The following is a 15,280-nucleotide window of genomic DNA, read 5'->3' as shown; positions in this document are numbered from 1 at the left end:
CCTGTGTTCTGGTCCAGGTATTTCTTTCATCCCACGAGAGGTAGGCGAACATCTAGTCAGCATCAAGAAGAATGGCAACCATGTGGCCAACAGCCCTGTATCCATTATGGTGGTCCAGTCTGAAATTGGTGATGCGCGTCGTGCCAAAGTCTATGGCCGAGGCCTGTCAGAAGGCCGAACTTTTGAGATGTCTGACTTCATTGTGGACACAAGAGATGCAGGTCTGTGAAGTAGTGGGAAATGCCTGGAGCTTATGACAACTGGTTCATTTTTCTGTACTGCCAACTCTTTATCTCTAAACCTTCAACCTCTGAGATATGAGTGATTCTACATGAATCACAAGAGTGGGAATTTGTTTTATAGAGAAAAAACTGAGATACATGGGGATTATAACCCCATCTGTTTCTAAGATCCAAGCCCAGATCCAAAAGGTCTCATAGGTCCCTGTTCTATTATGTGTACTATATCTTTTTCTCAGTTCCCAGGGTCTCCTGGTCTCCTCCTAAGCAGAGTATGTTGGATTAATTGAGCAGTGCTTTGGGCAAAATAAGGCATACCCTCATCTCTCTTTGAGCTCTTTGAGTTAGGTTTGCCTCTCAAGCCGTACACATCCCAGTTCCTTCCTCTTCTGTCTTTTTGAGTGGCAGTGGCAGTGGCAATGGCAGCCACATTGGTGAGCTCTAGACAAAGTTAGAATCCCAGAACAGAGACTGAAAAATCTCTGCGCTACTCAGTGCTCACTGTTGAGATTTCATGCCGTTGAACTTTTGGGGTCTGCTGACATGGTTGATAAAGCTGTTTGTTGTTTGAAAACTCAGATAACCCCTTGAGAGATAGTACAGGCATTTACTGAGGGGCAAATAGTTGCTCTGGACACATGTTCAAATGAGACATTGGTAGATACCTTCAAGAAAGGAGTTGTCTTAAAGCCATGGTCAGCAGATTATCCTGCTAGAGCCTTTAACTTGCTCCTTTGCCTCCAGTTCACCAAGCTGGATACTTTCTGCTGTTTCTGCTATTGGAAATTATTCCAATATCCAAGGGTTAGGTATCCTTTCTGCATTCATCACACTCCTTTCTCAGGAATTGTTTTAGAACAAGCTGCTGTGTTGCAGGTTATGGTGGCATATCCTTGGCAGTAGAAGGACCCAGCAAAGTGGACATCCAGACAGAGGACCTGGAGGATGGTACCTGCAAGGTGTCCTACTTCCCCACTGTGCCTGGGGTCTATATCGTCTCCACCAAATTTGCTGATGAACATGTGCCTGGTATGAGACCCCTCTGCCTTCCCTCTGTAATACTTAGGTTTGTAGTAAATGCCATCCATGCCTCTGTCAAGGCTGCTCACAGGGGCCTTCTTGGTCTTGCAGGAAGTCCATTCACTGTGAAGATCAGTGGTGAGGGAAGAGTCAAAGAGAGCATCACTCGGACTAGCCGGGCTCCATCTGTGGCCACAGTTGGTAGTATCTGTGACCTGAACCTAAAGATCCCGGGTGAGTGTGGGGAGCTAGTGGGACAGGGCAGTAGCGCCAGCACCTTGGGACCAAATACAGGCATGGCCTAGAGCACACTGTCCACCTTTGCACTGGGAACATTTTCATTTTACAATTTTTAAATTTAAAAAAAATTTTAAGTTTAAAAAAAAATAGGGTCTCAGTGTGTAGCACAGAGTGGCCTCAAACTTGTGGTTCTCCTGCCTCAGCCTCTCCCATACTAGGGTTACAAGCTAAGGACACCATAATGGGCATTTTGTTTTTCACAGAGACTCATTTAGGAAAAATGTGCTTACCTCTTACCTTTTTTCTTCCAAATGAAAATAGTTTTGTTGCATTGCCTAAGAGGAACATAGATCTGCTTTTAGATTTACTCTTTGCCAATGAAAATAATGTCAGTGAGAAACATGATCTTACTGATGCCAATATCTGGAAGTATTTAGGAGGTGGAACCTAGCTGCAATTCATCTTTTTTATCCTTAACATGAGAACTAGACCTTTGCTGCAAAGCTGGGTGGGCCCCATTGAGCTGCTTCATGGTAAATTGTTTTTCTCAGAGGCTGCATGTACTGTAAGCAGGCTAAAAGCCTATCTAAAATGTGGCTGGGGTCTTTGTGTACAGAGAATCCCTGTGTCAGTGAAAGCATCAAGACTCCTCTACCCACAAACTGGCAGGGCCTGTGGAGTTGCACAAACTATGAAGAAAGGAAAGATAGGGGAGTTAGCTACATTGGTAAAGTCTTGCTGCACAAGTATGAGGACTTGAGTGCTATCTCCAGAACTTACATTTGAAAGAAAAGAAAAAACAGGTGTGATGATGCCTGTGTATGTAATCCCAGCACTGGGGATGTAGAAACAGAAGGCTTAGGGCTCTCTTCACTGTCCAGGCAGTCTAGCTAAATTGATCTCTGGCCAATGAGAGACACTGTCTTAAAAAACAAGGTGGATGGCTCCTACAGAACAAGACTCCTCTGGCCTATGTACACACACACACACACACACACACACACACACACACACACATGAATGTATGCATCCACTCATATATGCACCTGAAAATATATACACATGCACAAGATGCACATGTCTGATCTTAGGAGGAAGGAGGCTCCTTCCCAGCACTTCCCATTCTCTTTTCCCTCCCTTCTTAGCTGTAGTCAGTGGGTTCTTATATATGTATAACATCGTAGTCCAGTGTGAATACAGTTAACATCTCATTACTATAGTCAAGATCACTTTTTTAAAACTGTTAATTGAATGTGATGGCACACAGTTCATGTGCTTCAAGATGGAAGAAGATGGATGGCCAGGACAGGGGTTGCCTGCCAGTGCATTTGGACATGGCCACGCTTTGGTAAACTATCCTCCAGAAATGTATCAGATCCTGTTTCTCCCCATCATCCACCAGCAGGAGGCACTCTCATTCATTCTGCTGGGAAACTCTGGTATTACTGTTTTAGTCTTGTCTTAAGATTACTTATGATGTGGACTTTGCTTTGCTCTCTCCTTTTCAGTTTGCAAATTACCTGTTGTCTTCTCTTTGTGGACTCTCGGTTGAATACTGGTATCTAAGCAGTGTTGACATCTGTGTTAAGCCTCTTCTGCCTGTTGGCCATTCTTTTCAGTTACTTGGTAGCAGAGGAGTCTGCAGGAGACACTCTCCCTCATTATCCACTCAGTCCCCTCTCATCTGTTAGAGTGGGAAGAGTTCATTTGTTCCTGGGGACCCAGGCCACACTGGGTATCTTAGTCACAAAGTAGCATATCTTGACAACTAATAGACATTCACTTCTCCTAGCTTTAGAAGCTGTGCCTCAAATTGAACTAGCATGAGTAGATTCCTTTTTCTGGGTTGCAGATGGCAACTTGTATGCTCATGTGGTGAAAGGAGAGAGAAGAGCTTGCTGGAGACCCACCTAATGGCACTAAATCATCATGAGGACTCCACTTAGCCCATTGTATCTGGGTTTTCTCCCGTGTGCCTCTCTAGAACCATTATTCTGTGGGATAGAGTTTGCCAGAGGAATTTGGCAGAGGCACGGATATTGGGTCCATAGTATGGCATGATCACTCCTCAACCTCTCTTCCTTTCTCTGTCCATAGGATACAGAATCATGAACTGCTACACGGTGCAGTTTTATTTGGGCTCTAGGTGATGGCAACATCCAGTGCCACCTGCTTGTCTCCTCCGTGCCAGTGCAGGCACAGTTGTCTGTGTGACGTGAGCAGCTTATAACAGACATGATTGCTTCCTGGTGCTTGTAACACAAGGCATTGCTTTTCTGAGAGTGTGGCCTCTTGACCTCTGTTTGCTGACAGCTTTGCTCAAGCATGGTTCCTCCTTTGCCATTGAGACTGGCATGTGTTCACTTTGTCTCTGGATGCATTTGACCTTGCTGCCTGGAAGAAGCACCGAAGCTTGACAATAAGAGACAAAGGCTCTTTGGCCCAGTCAGATGGCTCAGTGGCCAAGGGTACCTGCTGCTAAGCCTGATGACCTAAGTTGGATTCCCTGGGCCTACATGTTGGAAGGAAAGAAACAACTGCAAGTTGTTCTCTGACTTCTACATGTATACTGTGGCACATGTGATCATATACATACATATATACACAATACATTATTTAAACTGTAAGAGAGATAGGAAGGCTGTTATGTTTTCTACTTTCTCTCTATAGAGAAGAACTTGTCTATGCATGACAGATGGCACATCACTTTTTCATAGAAACACATGGGTTTTATTATGTACTGTACCTCCCAGCATAGGTCCTAGATTGAAGTTGCCATGTAGAGGTAACTGGGCTCTAGCCAGGAAAGCTGTTGATATACCTAAATGAGACAGGAAGCTTTAGTGTCCCTAGGAGGCTATCAGTGCTGGTAGAGCCTGCCCCCTTCATGCTGGCCACAGGAGGGCAGGCCTCTAGCCCAAAAGTCCAAGCACCTCACGCCTCTGGGCTGTACCTGCCTCACCCTTCTCTGCTTGCCTTCTGTGCTCTGCCTGGCCCCAGGCCATTGCCCTAACTCTCCTCCCAACTTTCTACTCTCAGAAATCAACAGCAGTGACATGTCTGCCCACGTCACCAGCCCCTCTGGCCATGTCACCGAGGCAGAGATTGTGCCTGTGGGGAAGAACTCCCACTGCGTCCGATTTGTACCCCAGGAGATGGGCGTTCACACAGTCAGTGTGAAGTACCATGGACAACATGTAACAGGAAGCCCCTTCCAGTTCACCGTGGGGCCCCTTGGTGAAGGGGGTGCCCACAAGGTTCGAGCAGGAGGCCCTGGCCTGGAGAGGGGAGAAGCAGGCATCCCAGGTAAGAATTTGGGGAAGGTCTTAACTAGCAACAAGTAAGTTTATACTGTACCCATTGCTCTAAAGAGATAAATTCCAGTGGTGACTATAAGGGACATTCCTTATTCAAAGCTTTTAAAGCTAAGATTAGAAATTGCTCACCTACACAAAGCCAGACAGGTTTAGACAGACTTTTCTGAGTCTAACATTAGTGTACATTAAGTCTCTTAGGAGAGCAGTAACTATTTCCAGTGCATTTCTTAAGAACTGGTGTTCTGTGTGACACACTAGAATGCTGCAAAACTAATTTGAGGGGTTTCCTCCTGCCATGTCTGCTGTGAGAAGTATGGGGGAATCTGAACACTCATCCTCTTCTGGTGTGGTTTGGTTTGAGTGTATTCCCTGCTGCCACATTCCATGTGAATTTCATGATTGTTGGGAGTGCTTCAGAAACTGCAATGATGGCCTTTGTCTGGGATCTGCTTGGGGCTAGGGCAGAAGGAAAATGCTGGCAAGAGTCTGGACCTATGCTGCTATCTGAGCTAGAAGAGGGGCAGGGGCTATCAATCAGGTTCTCACTAACTGGGTGTTTCTTTGCTCTCAGCCGAGTTCAGCATCTGGACCCGGGAAGCAGGTGCTGGAGGTCTCTCCATTGCTGTGGAGGGCCCTAGCAAGGCCGAGATTACATTTGATGACCATAAAAATGGGTCATGTGGTGTGTCTTATATTGCCCAAGAACCTGGTATGTACTCAAGGGTTGACTTAGGAAGTTTTTCTTGCTTGGAGATTGTTTAGTTGCCAGGATCCTAAATTTATCAAGTTAGGTCAACAGGCATTTACATGTGGGGGCACATGAGAGAGCCTTCTAGAACTTCATATGTAAAAAACAGGTCTCCAAGAGATGAGATTCCTTGTTCTTTCTCATCGTCTCTTGTCTTTTACTGGTGGTCTCTGCTTGCTTCTTTCAAATGCTTCATTCTGTCTACCAGTCAGCCAGCCATTCTACCTGCAGGGGACCTGTAAGCTGGTTTGGCTACTCTAAGAGAGTGGCCTTGACATATGAGAACCCAGGCTTTGTCACCTTTTGTGTGCCTGAGACCCTTTGGACATCTCATAAAACCCGTCCTCAAGATAGTTTTTTGGCGTACACAACATAAAGTACATCAAATCATAAAAGAAATCAATTCTATTTAAATAACTGTTGTGGGAGCCAGGTGTGTTGGCCTGTGCCACCTGGGAGACTGAGGTAAAATGATTGCCATGACTATGAAACCATCCAGAATCTTATATAGTGAGCTCCAGGCTGACTTGGGCTGCAAAGTAAACCTTGTCTCAAATAAATAAAACTATATTTTAATATAGTTATCAAATACATAGTAGTGAAGTCTATATGACTTTATTAATATGCTAAATTATGATAAAACTTGGTGAAGGTACATTGATCTTAACTGCAAAGTAGTGATGAATGTAAGTGATAATGTCAAGATAGCCATAATGCTTAAAATGGAATGAAAATATCTTGATATATACTGTATAATATTGGCAAGAAAAGGCACAAGTACTTCTCATGTACTATGTTTTTTAGTTGATATTTCTAATGACAAATCCTTTCAGTTAGAGATTAGTGAAAATATGGATGCAACTGCTTTTCCTATTCAAGCTCCTGGGTCTCTGAGATCTTATACACAGCCAACTCTGTGGACCCAGGTTAAGAATCTCTGACCTTACCCAACTGAAAAAATCCTACTCTCAGTGTTAGCCAGGTAACCCTCTGTTGGCCTTAAGGAGTGCTAGTCTCTGAAGACATTTGAGCCCAGCTTAATTAAGCCAGTGGCCACTATGGAAATACCTTTCTGAAATGGTGGGACTTTCCTATCCCAACAGGTAACTACGAGGTGTCTATCAAGTTCAACGATGAGCACATCCCTGACAGCCCCTACCTGGTACCCATCATCGCACCCTCAGACGACGCTCGCTGCCTCACTGTTATGAGCCTTCAGGTGAGACGCAAGGAAGCATCCATCTCCTTGGCCACAGGCTGACCAGTGAGGCTCCTGGACTCCTGAGGCCACTATAACTCTCATTGACAGTTGGCACCCAGATGTTTCCAGTCATAGGGTAGCAGTCCTGTGGCAGGGTCACCTCCTTATGCCCTCAGGACAAAAAACAGTTTGAGCAAGCACAAACAGACTTGGTGAACATACCACTCAGGGACAAGTTTGCTTATAAATAATTATTCCAGAGAAACAAAGAAAGCCTGTGAATCATTGGTTAAGGAAGCAGGAGGGCTTTCAGAACAGAACAGATAATGCTCACAGTCTAGTGATTTGTAGCTATAATGATTGTTGGCTTCCTTTCCCTAAAGTCAACTGCAGTGTTTTTAATTAGGGTGTTTTGTTTATAATAAGTGTATGAGGAACTATGCTGAGAACTTTCTCAGTGTTACTTCAGTAAAGCCTTGCAGCACCCTGATAGGCAGCTTCTCTTAACCTAATTTTAAAGATGGTACAGAGTGATTCTAGTGAGGAACCACCTAGTGTGAGGTGGCAGAATGAGATCTCTATCCCCAAAATCCTGCTCCCCTGTGATTGTGACTGCACTTCACTTCAGTCTCATCACCACTAATGTGGAGGTACATGAGTGTCCAGTCTGCTAGAATGGCAGCAGGTGTACATGCTAACTAACACACACACACACACACACACACACACACACACACACACACACACACACACACAGGGTTACATTAGCACCAGGGCCAAATTGAGAATCACTGGAGCTTAAGACACTGAACTCGTTTGAATTAAGAGAAGCAAGTAGGTTGTGTAGAGTATACCAGAATACCCAAATTTAGTTTTTAGTTAATGGGGTTTCTAAATAGCCTTTAGTTATCCCAGTTCTTAAAAATAAGTATTTTTAGAATTGGTTAAAATCCAATTTTGCATTTGGAATGTGTCATAGAGCAACTAGTTGCACTTTTGGTTCACATTCAAGAGAGATTCCAATCTTATGATGGCTGAGAACTTTGGACCTACTAGTAAGAGACACCAGAATCCCAGTCTACAGATTTATGTGGTCTCAACTGGAGAGTCCCAGAGGTCCTAACTGGTCGCTGTGGTGTCGATGTCTTTCTTGTGTTTCATTTAAAGGCTTCTTAACAGGAGTTTCTTTTGTGGCCGACTTAACTAAAACCTATAGAGGGAGATAAACACAGCATTTGTCGAGGGCAGAGAGCTGCCCTCCTGCATCTCGAAGATCTCTTTTCAGGTCTTCAGAGGCATTTATCTCCCTCTTGAGGATTAAGCGGCAACAGGCTCAGGTAACAAAGATGACTGTTCTCGAAAGCTGGTTCTGAGCGGTCCTCTCCAGCAAACTCCTTCTAAGCCTGCCTATCACAGTTTGCTCAGAAGTATTTCAGTAAGTATGTAGTTACTCCATGCTGAGGGATATGGAAATTATTTATCAGGGCCTGAACAACATCTGGTACTGGTTAGACGTGAGAAACATGTTTTGTTTTATCTGGCTTTTTAGAGTTTATAGAAAAGTGGAGTTGGCTGGCACTTTGTGGGGAGGAGAGAGTGTAGGGGTGATCTGGAAATTAAAGAATCCTTAAGTTTGTATTATGTCTGCTCTCCCCAGCCTATAACTTCCAGACAGCAGAGTTCATAGAACACTCTGCATACTCCACATCTCCACAGTGTAGTTTAATAGTCACTAGCTACAGTGGCTGCTGAATTAAGATGCAGCTAGAGAAACTGAATTTTTGTCATATAGTTTGAAGTCCTTTAAGTGGATGTGTTTTGGCCTGATGCTAGGAACTAACCCACGGGACATAGTGTTGTTAGGGCCTGCATGGACCAGTGTTCAACCTCCTCATGGTATTTCTAGAAACATTGTCAGAATCTGCATTTTAATTGTGTTCTGTATGACTCCTTTACATACTAAGTGTGAGTCCTACTGCATCTGAGGAATGACTGGCTGTTCTAGCAAGTTCAAGCCAAGACTAGAGCATATAAAAACCTTTCCTGGATAGCAGGGGCCAATCCTAATAAAAAATGTTGCTTTAAGTACCTAGTGCTTAAACCATTCCTCCAAGAACGTATACTTTCTAAGACAGGATGAAAGTGAAGCCAACCCAGGAAAGAACAAAGGCCACACATTTGGGTTTGCATTTTTGTGGAGCAGAGGCAACTTCTAAATATATATTAGTATTTAACAATGTGCTGACATTTTTGGAGTCTTCTCATGTATGGGCCAGGCCCTGGGCTGAGTCTTTATCATAATTTCATATGCTCTTCATAACAGTTCCCTGAAATAGGGCCAGTTAGTTTGTGCATTTTTACAAGCAAGGAAATTGAGACTCAGATTTAACAACTTTGTTTTATTACTAAGAAAAAGTTGGGCTGGAGAGATGGCTCAGTGGTTAAGAGCACCGACTGCTCTTCTAGAGGTCCTGAGTTCAATTCCCAGTAACCACATGGTGGTTCATAACCACCTGTAATGAGATCTGGTGCCCTCTTCTGGCCTGCAGGGACACATGCAGACAAAGCACTGTATACATAATAAATAAATAAATCCTTAAAAAAAAAAAAGAAAAGAAAAAGTAGTTACACAAAGTGCAGCCTACTTTATACATGTAGTCCTTTATACTTGTATCAAAAGTGCTGCCCATTCCTGCACTTGTCTTAAAAAATAATTATTATATTATATAATAATAGCATTTGTTTGGCTCATGTCATGAAACCTGTTCCCAGACTCTTCCTAAAAAGGAATCTGATGTTGGGGCTGGCGAGGGGTGGGGGGTGGAGGAGGGTGGTGACGACTTAGCTGGAAAGACCTGAGTGTTTTGGACTGGAGTATCTCAAGTCTCCAATCTCAGAACCATCTCTCCCACCCTGAATGTTTTTAGTATAAGCATGCAGTGTATGTTTCTGTTTACTAGTAAAAATGTGGAAGTATCAGCAGCCCAGTTTCATTGCCAAGTGTTGTTTGGGAGAGTATTCTGAACCTACAACATGAAAATTCCCACCTGGAACCCTACTTTGGGTCAGTGTGTGCTTCTGAGCAGGAATACCAGTTGCCATTTATTAATTTATCTATTAAATTCTCAGGAATCGGGATTAAAAGTTAACCAGCCAGCGTCCTTTGCTATAAGGTTGAATGGTGCAAAAGGGAAGATTGATGCAAAGGTGCATAGTCCTTCAGGAGCGGTGGAAGAATGCCACGTGTCTGAACTAGAGCCAGGTAAGCATCGGGGCTGGCATGGGGGCTCACCATCAGTGTTCCCGGCAGAACTTCTTCCCACTGGGCCTCCTGGGGCAGGACTCTCCATCCATCGTACTGCCAGAGTCTTCAAGTCATTTCTGCTGCTGCTAGACATCATTCATAAAATAGGGTAGACACATTGCCAGGAATATAGAGACTCTTGTCTTATGACATTAGTGCCCTTCTCTCCTTTCTTTAAACAAATTCTCCTTTATTTTCTGTTACTTTTATCAGATTCCTTTTGCATAACAATCACAATTTTTAATTGTATTTTAACAAAACCATACAGTTTTATTATATTGTTGACTTTATGGCATAAGTAAGGGCATTTTATCTTACTCCAAGAGAATCTAGGTCTCTAGGGCTTGATACCTCAGATTTATGGGGTTCTCTGATGTCAATCAACTTTAAAGAGGCTATTTTGTCAACGAACATTTATTATATGTTAGAGATTTGGCAGGAAGGTAAAGCTAGTTAATATACAAGTCTATCCTCAAAACACTACTCATGTTAGTACATACCTATAATCTTAATATTTGAAAAACTGAAGCAAGAAAACTTCACGTTCAAGGCTAGCCTGGGCTACATAGTAAGGCTCTATCTCAAAACATAAAAATGAACAAACAAAAGCAGTTTAAAAAAATAATAAAAGCAACTAGTGGCTGGAGAGATGGCTCAGATGGCTGCTCTTCCGGAGGTCCTGAATTCAATTCCCAGTAACCACATGGTGCCTCACAACCATTACAATGAGATCTAGTGCTCTCTTTGGCTTGCAGGCATACATGCAGGCAGAACACTGTATACATAATAAATAAATAAATGGTTAAAAAAAAAAAGCAACTAGTTCTAGCCAAAGTTAGTCAGAATGAGGAAAAAAACCTGCAGATTGGAGACATCCCTAAGTGATACCATAGGAAAACCAAGAAGCAGACGGTAGGGATGTAAGTAGAAGCAAGACACTTTTTGCTTTCGCAAGGTCAGGAGGGCTTCATTCAACATGGTCTTTGATGACACCTACTGCTGTTGGACATTTGCTGTGTGCTCACCTGCATCCAATGAAGATGGAAATGTAGAGCTTAAGTGAACAGCTGAAGGACCCCACTCCACGCCCCCACACAGGGCTCCCTCCTGGATCACGCACAAACCACACCCACCCACCTGTTTTCACAGAGAGATCCTTTATTAAGTGGGGAAGAAAAGATAAAGTGGCTGCTTTCTGACTTAGGCAGAAAACAGCAGCAAATGACCTTGCAGGTATAATTTTTAAGAAAAGGAAAAAAAGGGAAGATCTGTGTTAGAATGGACTGAGATGTGGTAATATATTTTGATCGTGCATGTTAATTAGGTGAGCCAAAGAAGGCTTTTGATTGCTGGACTTTGGTACTCATCCTCACGAATGAGTCTGACATAAAGTGTCCCAATAAGGTAATAGACCTTGATAGCTAGCTTTAGGGATGTAATCTGTGATTTACAATGGAGAGGGAAGGGGGAAGGGCAAGGCCCATGTTTGCCAGGCCTGCTAGGGCCCTTTAACAGCAATATGTTTCTCTCCTGAAACAAATGTTGGGACAGGGGTACCTTAACCATATCTTGGCTAACATTAGGCCACATCATAGAGAATGTGTTAGAACATCTAGTTGGCAAATTGATGAGTTGCCACCCTTAAGAAAGCAGAATGAAACAGCAGCCCCAAAGGTACAGATCCTTAGTGCTTGATGACCACTTCGCCCTAGGGTTCAAAAGTGAATTTTGAAAGGCAACATGTAAGGACGAGGGAGATGGTTCAGTTAGTAAAGAACAAGTATAGGGACCTGAGTTTGATTCTACCAGGCACACAGCTGTGATGGGGTGGGAGGGGGGAGCAGAGACAAGAGGCTTTTGCTAGCCAGCCAGTCTAACCACATTAGTAAGCTCCAGGTTCAGTAAAAGAACCTATCTCAAAAAAATGAGATGAAGAATCACTGAAGAAGATACCCAGTGTCAACCACTAGCCCCCAGACCACACACACACAGATGTGGTATTCTGGGTGCATGGGTACAGTGGTGCCCATACAGTTAGCAGAATTGAGGATACCTGACTAGTTGATCAGGGTCTCTTTTTTACTTGGAGTATCAGATAATCAGGTGGTGGTGTTTATTAGTGTTGGGGATCTCTCCTGGAGCTGCTGTTTCCAAACCCCACCCTCAGCTGCCTTCTCCAAACCCCCACACCTGAGAAATACTCAATAACCAGGGATCCAGTACTTATCAATTAGATGTCCATGGCATTGAGCTCAGCAGCAATTGAAATTTGTCCTTGGCCCAGGCAGCCTCTGAAGTCCCAGTGGTATCTAAGATCATTACTGGCATGCTATAGTTGGGGTGTTATTCATTACAATTATAGAATACCCAACTCAACACATGTAATAATGAGGCCCAATGATTCATATAACTGCCGAGTTCTCAAGGTTCCCAAAGACGTTGTTGTTGTGCTTTCTTTGCTTTGCGTCATTTTTTTTTTAAATCAGAGCTTCTCTGTGTAACCCCAGCTGGCCTGGAATTCATATATCCCAGAGTAACTTTATACCCATTATCTTCCTGCCTCAGGCTCCCCACTGCATCCCATTATGTAACATCAGGCCCAATGTGCCCTTACTCTTCCTTCATCTCAAGGCTTCTTGACTTTTTTGTGGCAAGATAGTTACAGCAGCACCTGCTGTTTCATTTTTATACCATATCAGTCAAGAGACATCTTCTCAGAATTCATTTTCAGAAGTCTCAAGAGGCAAGAAATCTATAAGTCTCTAGCAGGCCTCTCCTCCTGTCTCAATGTACTGGACACATGCCCATTCCTGAGTCACTTCCTATGACTAAAGAAATGAATTGATTTACCTTAGGGAAAGAATTTTCTCCATCCTGTTAAAGACCACATCTGGACATTGGGGTGGGGTTCACTTCCCCTGAAACATTTTGGCTTTAAGGAAATTCTTGGGGAAGTGCAATGCTGAAAGATATGGGTAGGTAGGTCTGTCTAGAATATTCCTTTGTGGAGAGTACCAGAGAAACAAAAGTGAGTCTGGGTAGAGCATTGATGACCACGGGTTCTTAAGGAGTTTATGGAAGCTGAGACTAACTGGTGCAGAGAAGCTACGTGCTATGGTGTGCAAGGCCAGTCTAGGCACTCATCTGCTGACAGGTGATCTTGACATATGTGGTGACCCAAAACAGAACAGCCTGTCTGTTTCTGTTGCTGACAGTTGCTTGTCTCGAGCTTAATTACAGAGCCTTAATGCCAGTTGGAACTGTATTTTTCCCTTCAAGTAGCCAAATAGGGAAACATGGTGATAAGTGAGCTTTTCATAAAGAGCAGATTGTGAAGCAGGGGCCTCAGTGTTCTGATGAATGTTCTGAATTGGAGATTCAAAACATTTCCCAAAGGACTGATTAAGGAGACACAAGTAAGTCTAACTGGCCTTGAAATCTGTGTGTTAGCTTCCAGGCACCCAGCAGAATAGAGTCTTTAAATGATTCACCATTGGCCAGCTCAGGTTGACTTGCAATTCTGTGTCCTCACTTAACTCTAGGCTGCTTACCACCCACATTTACCTTGTGTCTCTTCTCCTTCTAGATAAGTATGCTGTTCGCTTCATCCCACATGAGAATGGCATCCACACAATTGATGTTAAGTTCAATGGGAGCCATGTGGTTGGAAGCCCTTTCAAAGTTCGTGTTGGAGAGCCTGGCCAAGCAGGGAATCCTGCTCTAGTGTCAGCCTATGGTGCTGGGCTCGAGGGGGGCACCACAGGTAAGAAACATTGCTTTCCCTGTTACTTGAGAAGCTCTAGAGCAAAGCGGAGAGTAGACATCTTCAGCCTCTGGTGGCCTTCTGTGCTCTCTCCTTGGGAAAATGCAGGTGTGCACTTTCGTGGACTTTGGAAACCCATTATTTAAACCAGGATAAATTCAGAGCAAGGCCTGTATTGTCACACCTCATTACTGTTTATTGTAGCCCAGATGTCTTTCTTCAACAAGTTCCTCAGCCTTAGGGGCAGGATGGTGACAGCCCAGTGTCATTAATTTTGAGGGGTTTTGTTGTTGTTGTTGTTGTTGTTTTTGGTTTTTGGGTTTTTTTGCACAGAATTTGTAGTGCAGCTCCTGGGCTTACAGGCAGCCTGCTCCCAGCCTCTCAGAAACACACAGAAGCAGCCTAAGCTCTCCCACAGCCTGTCTCCTTGTATCCTCTGTTCACTGCAGATGAGGTGAAAAAGGCTAACAGGGTGCAAGAGTCCTCACTTTATGGATATGTTCTGCCTCCTATAGGTGTGAACATTGCTAGCCAGTCGCCAAGTCCTGGAGGCTTTCCCACTTGCTGCCTGTCCCTGGGCTGGCATGGTGCTAAGTGGCCAGTTTGACCACATAGTTGATTCCTTAACAGACAAATTCCCAACTCAGCTTTAATTTTGTACAAGTTACCTCACTGGAAGGGTAACTCAACCTTTTCACTGAGCATCAGAAAGATCTTTCTGTATGATCTTTTCTACTTGCTGATTGAAATAACTTGAACCAAAAGCCACTTATGTGGTCAGCTTAAGATAGGCCTCAGCTCTGTCTATCATATCAGCACTGGGTATATAAGGACCCTGTCCTTGTAAGCATCTGTAGAGGAAGTCCACAGTGTGGACTCAACAGGATACTACTTCTATTTGCTGTTACTTGGAGCTTTCTTGGTAAGATCCTGGTTTCTCAATGCCCCCTTGGTCTTCCTGCCCCCTGCCATGCTGCAAGTTGGAACAGAATCGATTGTATTTCCCATGCACTGAGGGATAGTTTGCTATAGTGGCAGCAAACCCAGCCCTGGTGTGAGTGTCTCCTAAGTGGTAGAGGAGTCCTGCCCAAGTTAGGAGTGGCCAGTAGATTGACATGCTGCCAGGAGATCTGGCCATAGCAGTGTCCTCCATAAAACCACCCCTCAGTGGCGTCGGTCCTGCCAGATGCCCTTGGCACTCCCAGCCTGACTCCCTGCTTCACTCTGAGCCAGTACCTTGCCCTTGGATAAGATCTACTTTGCAGACTGGAGAGTGAGACGAAGTGATCCCTCATTCCCCACTCAGCTAGGAGGTCATAGAACCCAGGGGGTCAGCCCCAGGTCTGTAATCTTGAAGTCTGGGTTCCTCCTGGATGTAGAGCAGACAGCAGGCCTTGGCCTTGCCCACAGCAGCCTCAGAGCCTGCCTTTCCAGCCAGGAGCCATCCA

At 44.2% G+C, this 15,280-nt stretch overlaps 1 protein-coding gene across 4 annotated transcripts in view; it reads left to right on the top strand.

Moving 5' to 3' along the window:
* Positions 1–15,280, top strand: part of Flnb (filamin B) — a 153,455-nt gene that overhangs the window by 130,203 nt on the left and 7,972 nt on the right. For all 4 annotated transcript variants that reach the window (XM_036199348.1, XM_036199347.1, XM_036199349.1 and 1 more), the window contains 8 exons: positions 18–221; positions 1,116–1,268; positions 1,371–1,493; positions 4,539–4,805; positions 5,388–5,525; positions 6,668–6,783; positions 9,895–10,027; positions 13,656–13,832. In XM_036199348.1, the coding sequence (XP_036055241.1) occupies positions 18–221; positions 1,116–1,268; positions 1,371–1,493; positions 4,539–4,805; positions 5,388–5,525; positions 6,668–6,783; positions 9,895–10,027; positions 13,656–13,832 (1,311 nt within the window). The remainder of the gene's footprint in view (positions 1–17; positions 222–1,115; positions 1,269–1,370; positions 1,494–4,538; positions 4,806–5,387; positions 5,526–6,667; positions 6,784–9,894; positions 10,028–13,655; positions 13,833–15,280) is intronic.

Source organism: Onychomys torridus, chromosome 9 (assembly GCF_903995425.1).
Source record: "Onychomys torridus chromosome 9, mOncTor1.1, whole genome shotgun sequence".
In the NCBI taxonomy this organism is placed as follows: Eukaryota; Metazoa; Chordata; class Mammalia; order Rodentia; family Cricetidae; genus Onychomys; species Onychomys torridus.
The sequence above is the reverse complement of the archived record's forward strand: the minus strand, read 5'-3'. Positions and strand labels throughout refer to the sequence as shown.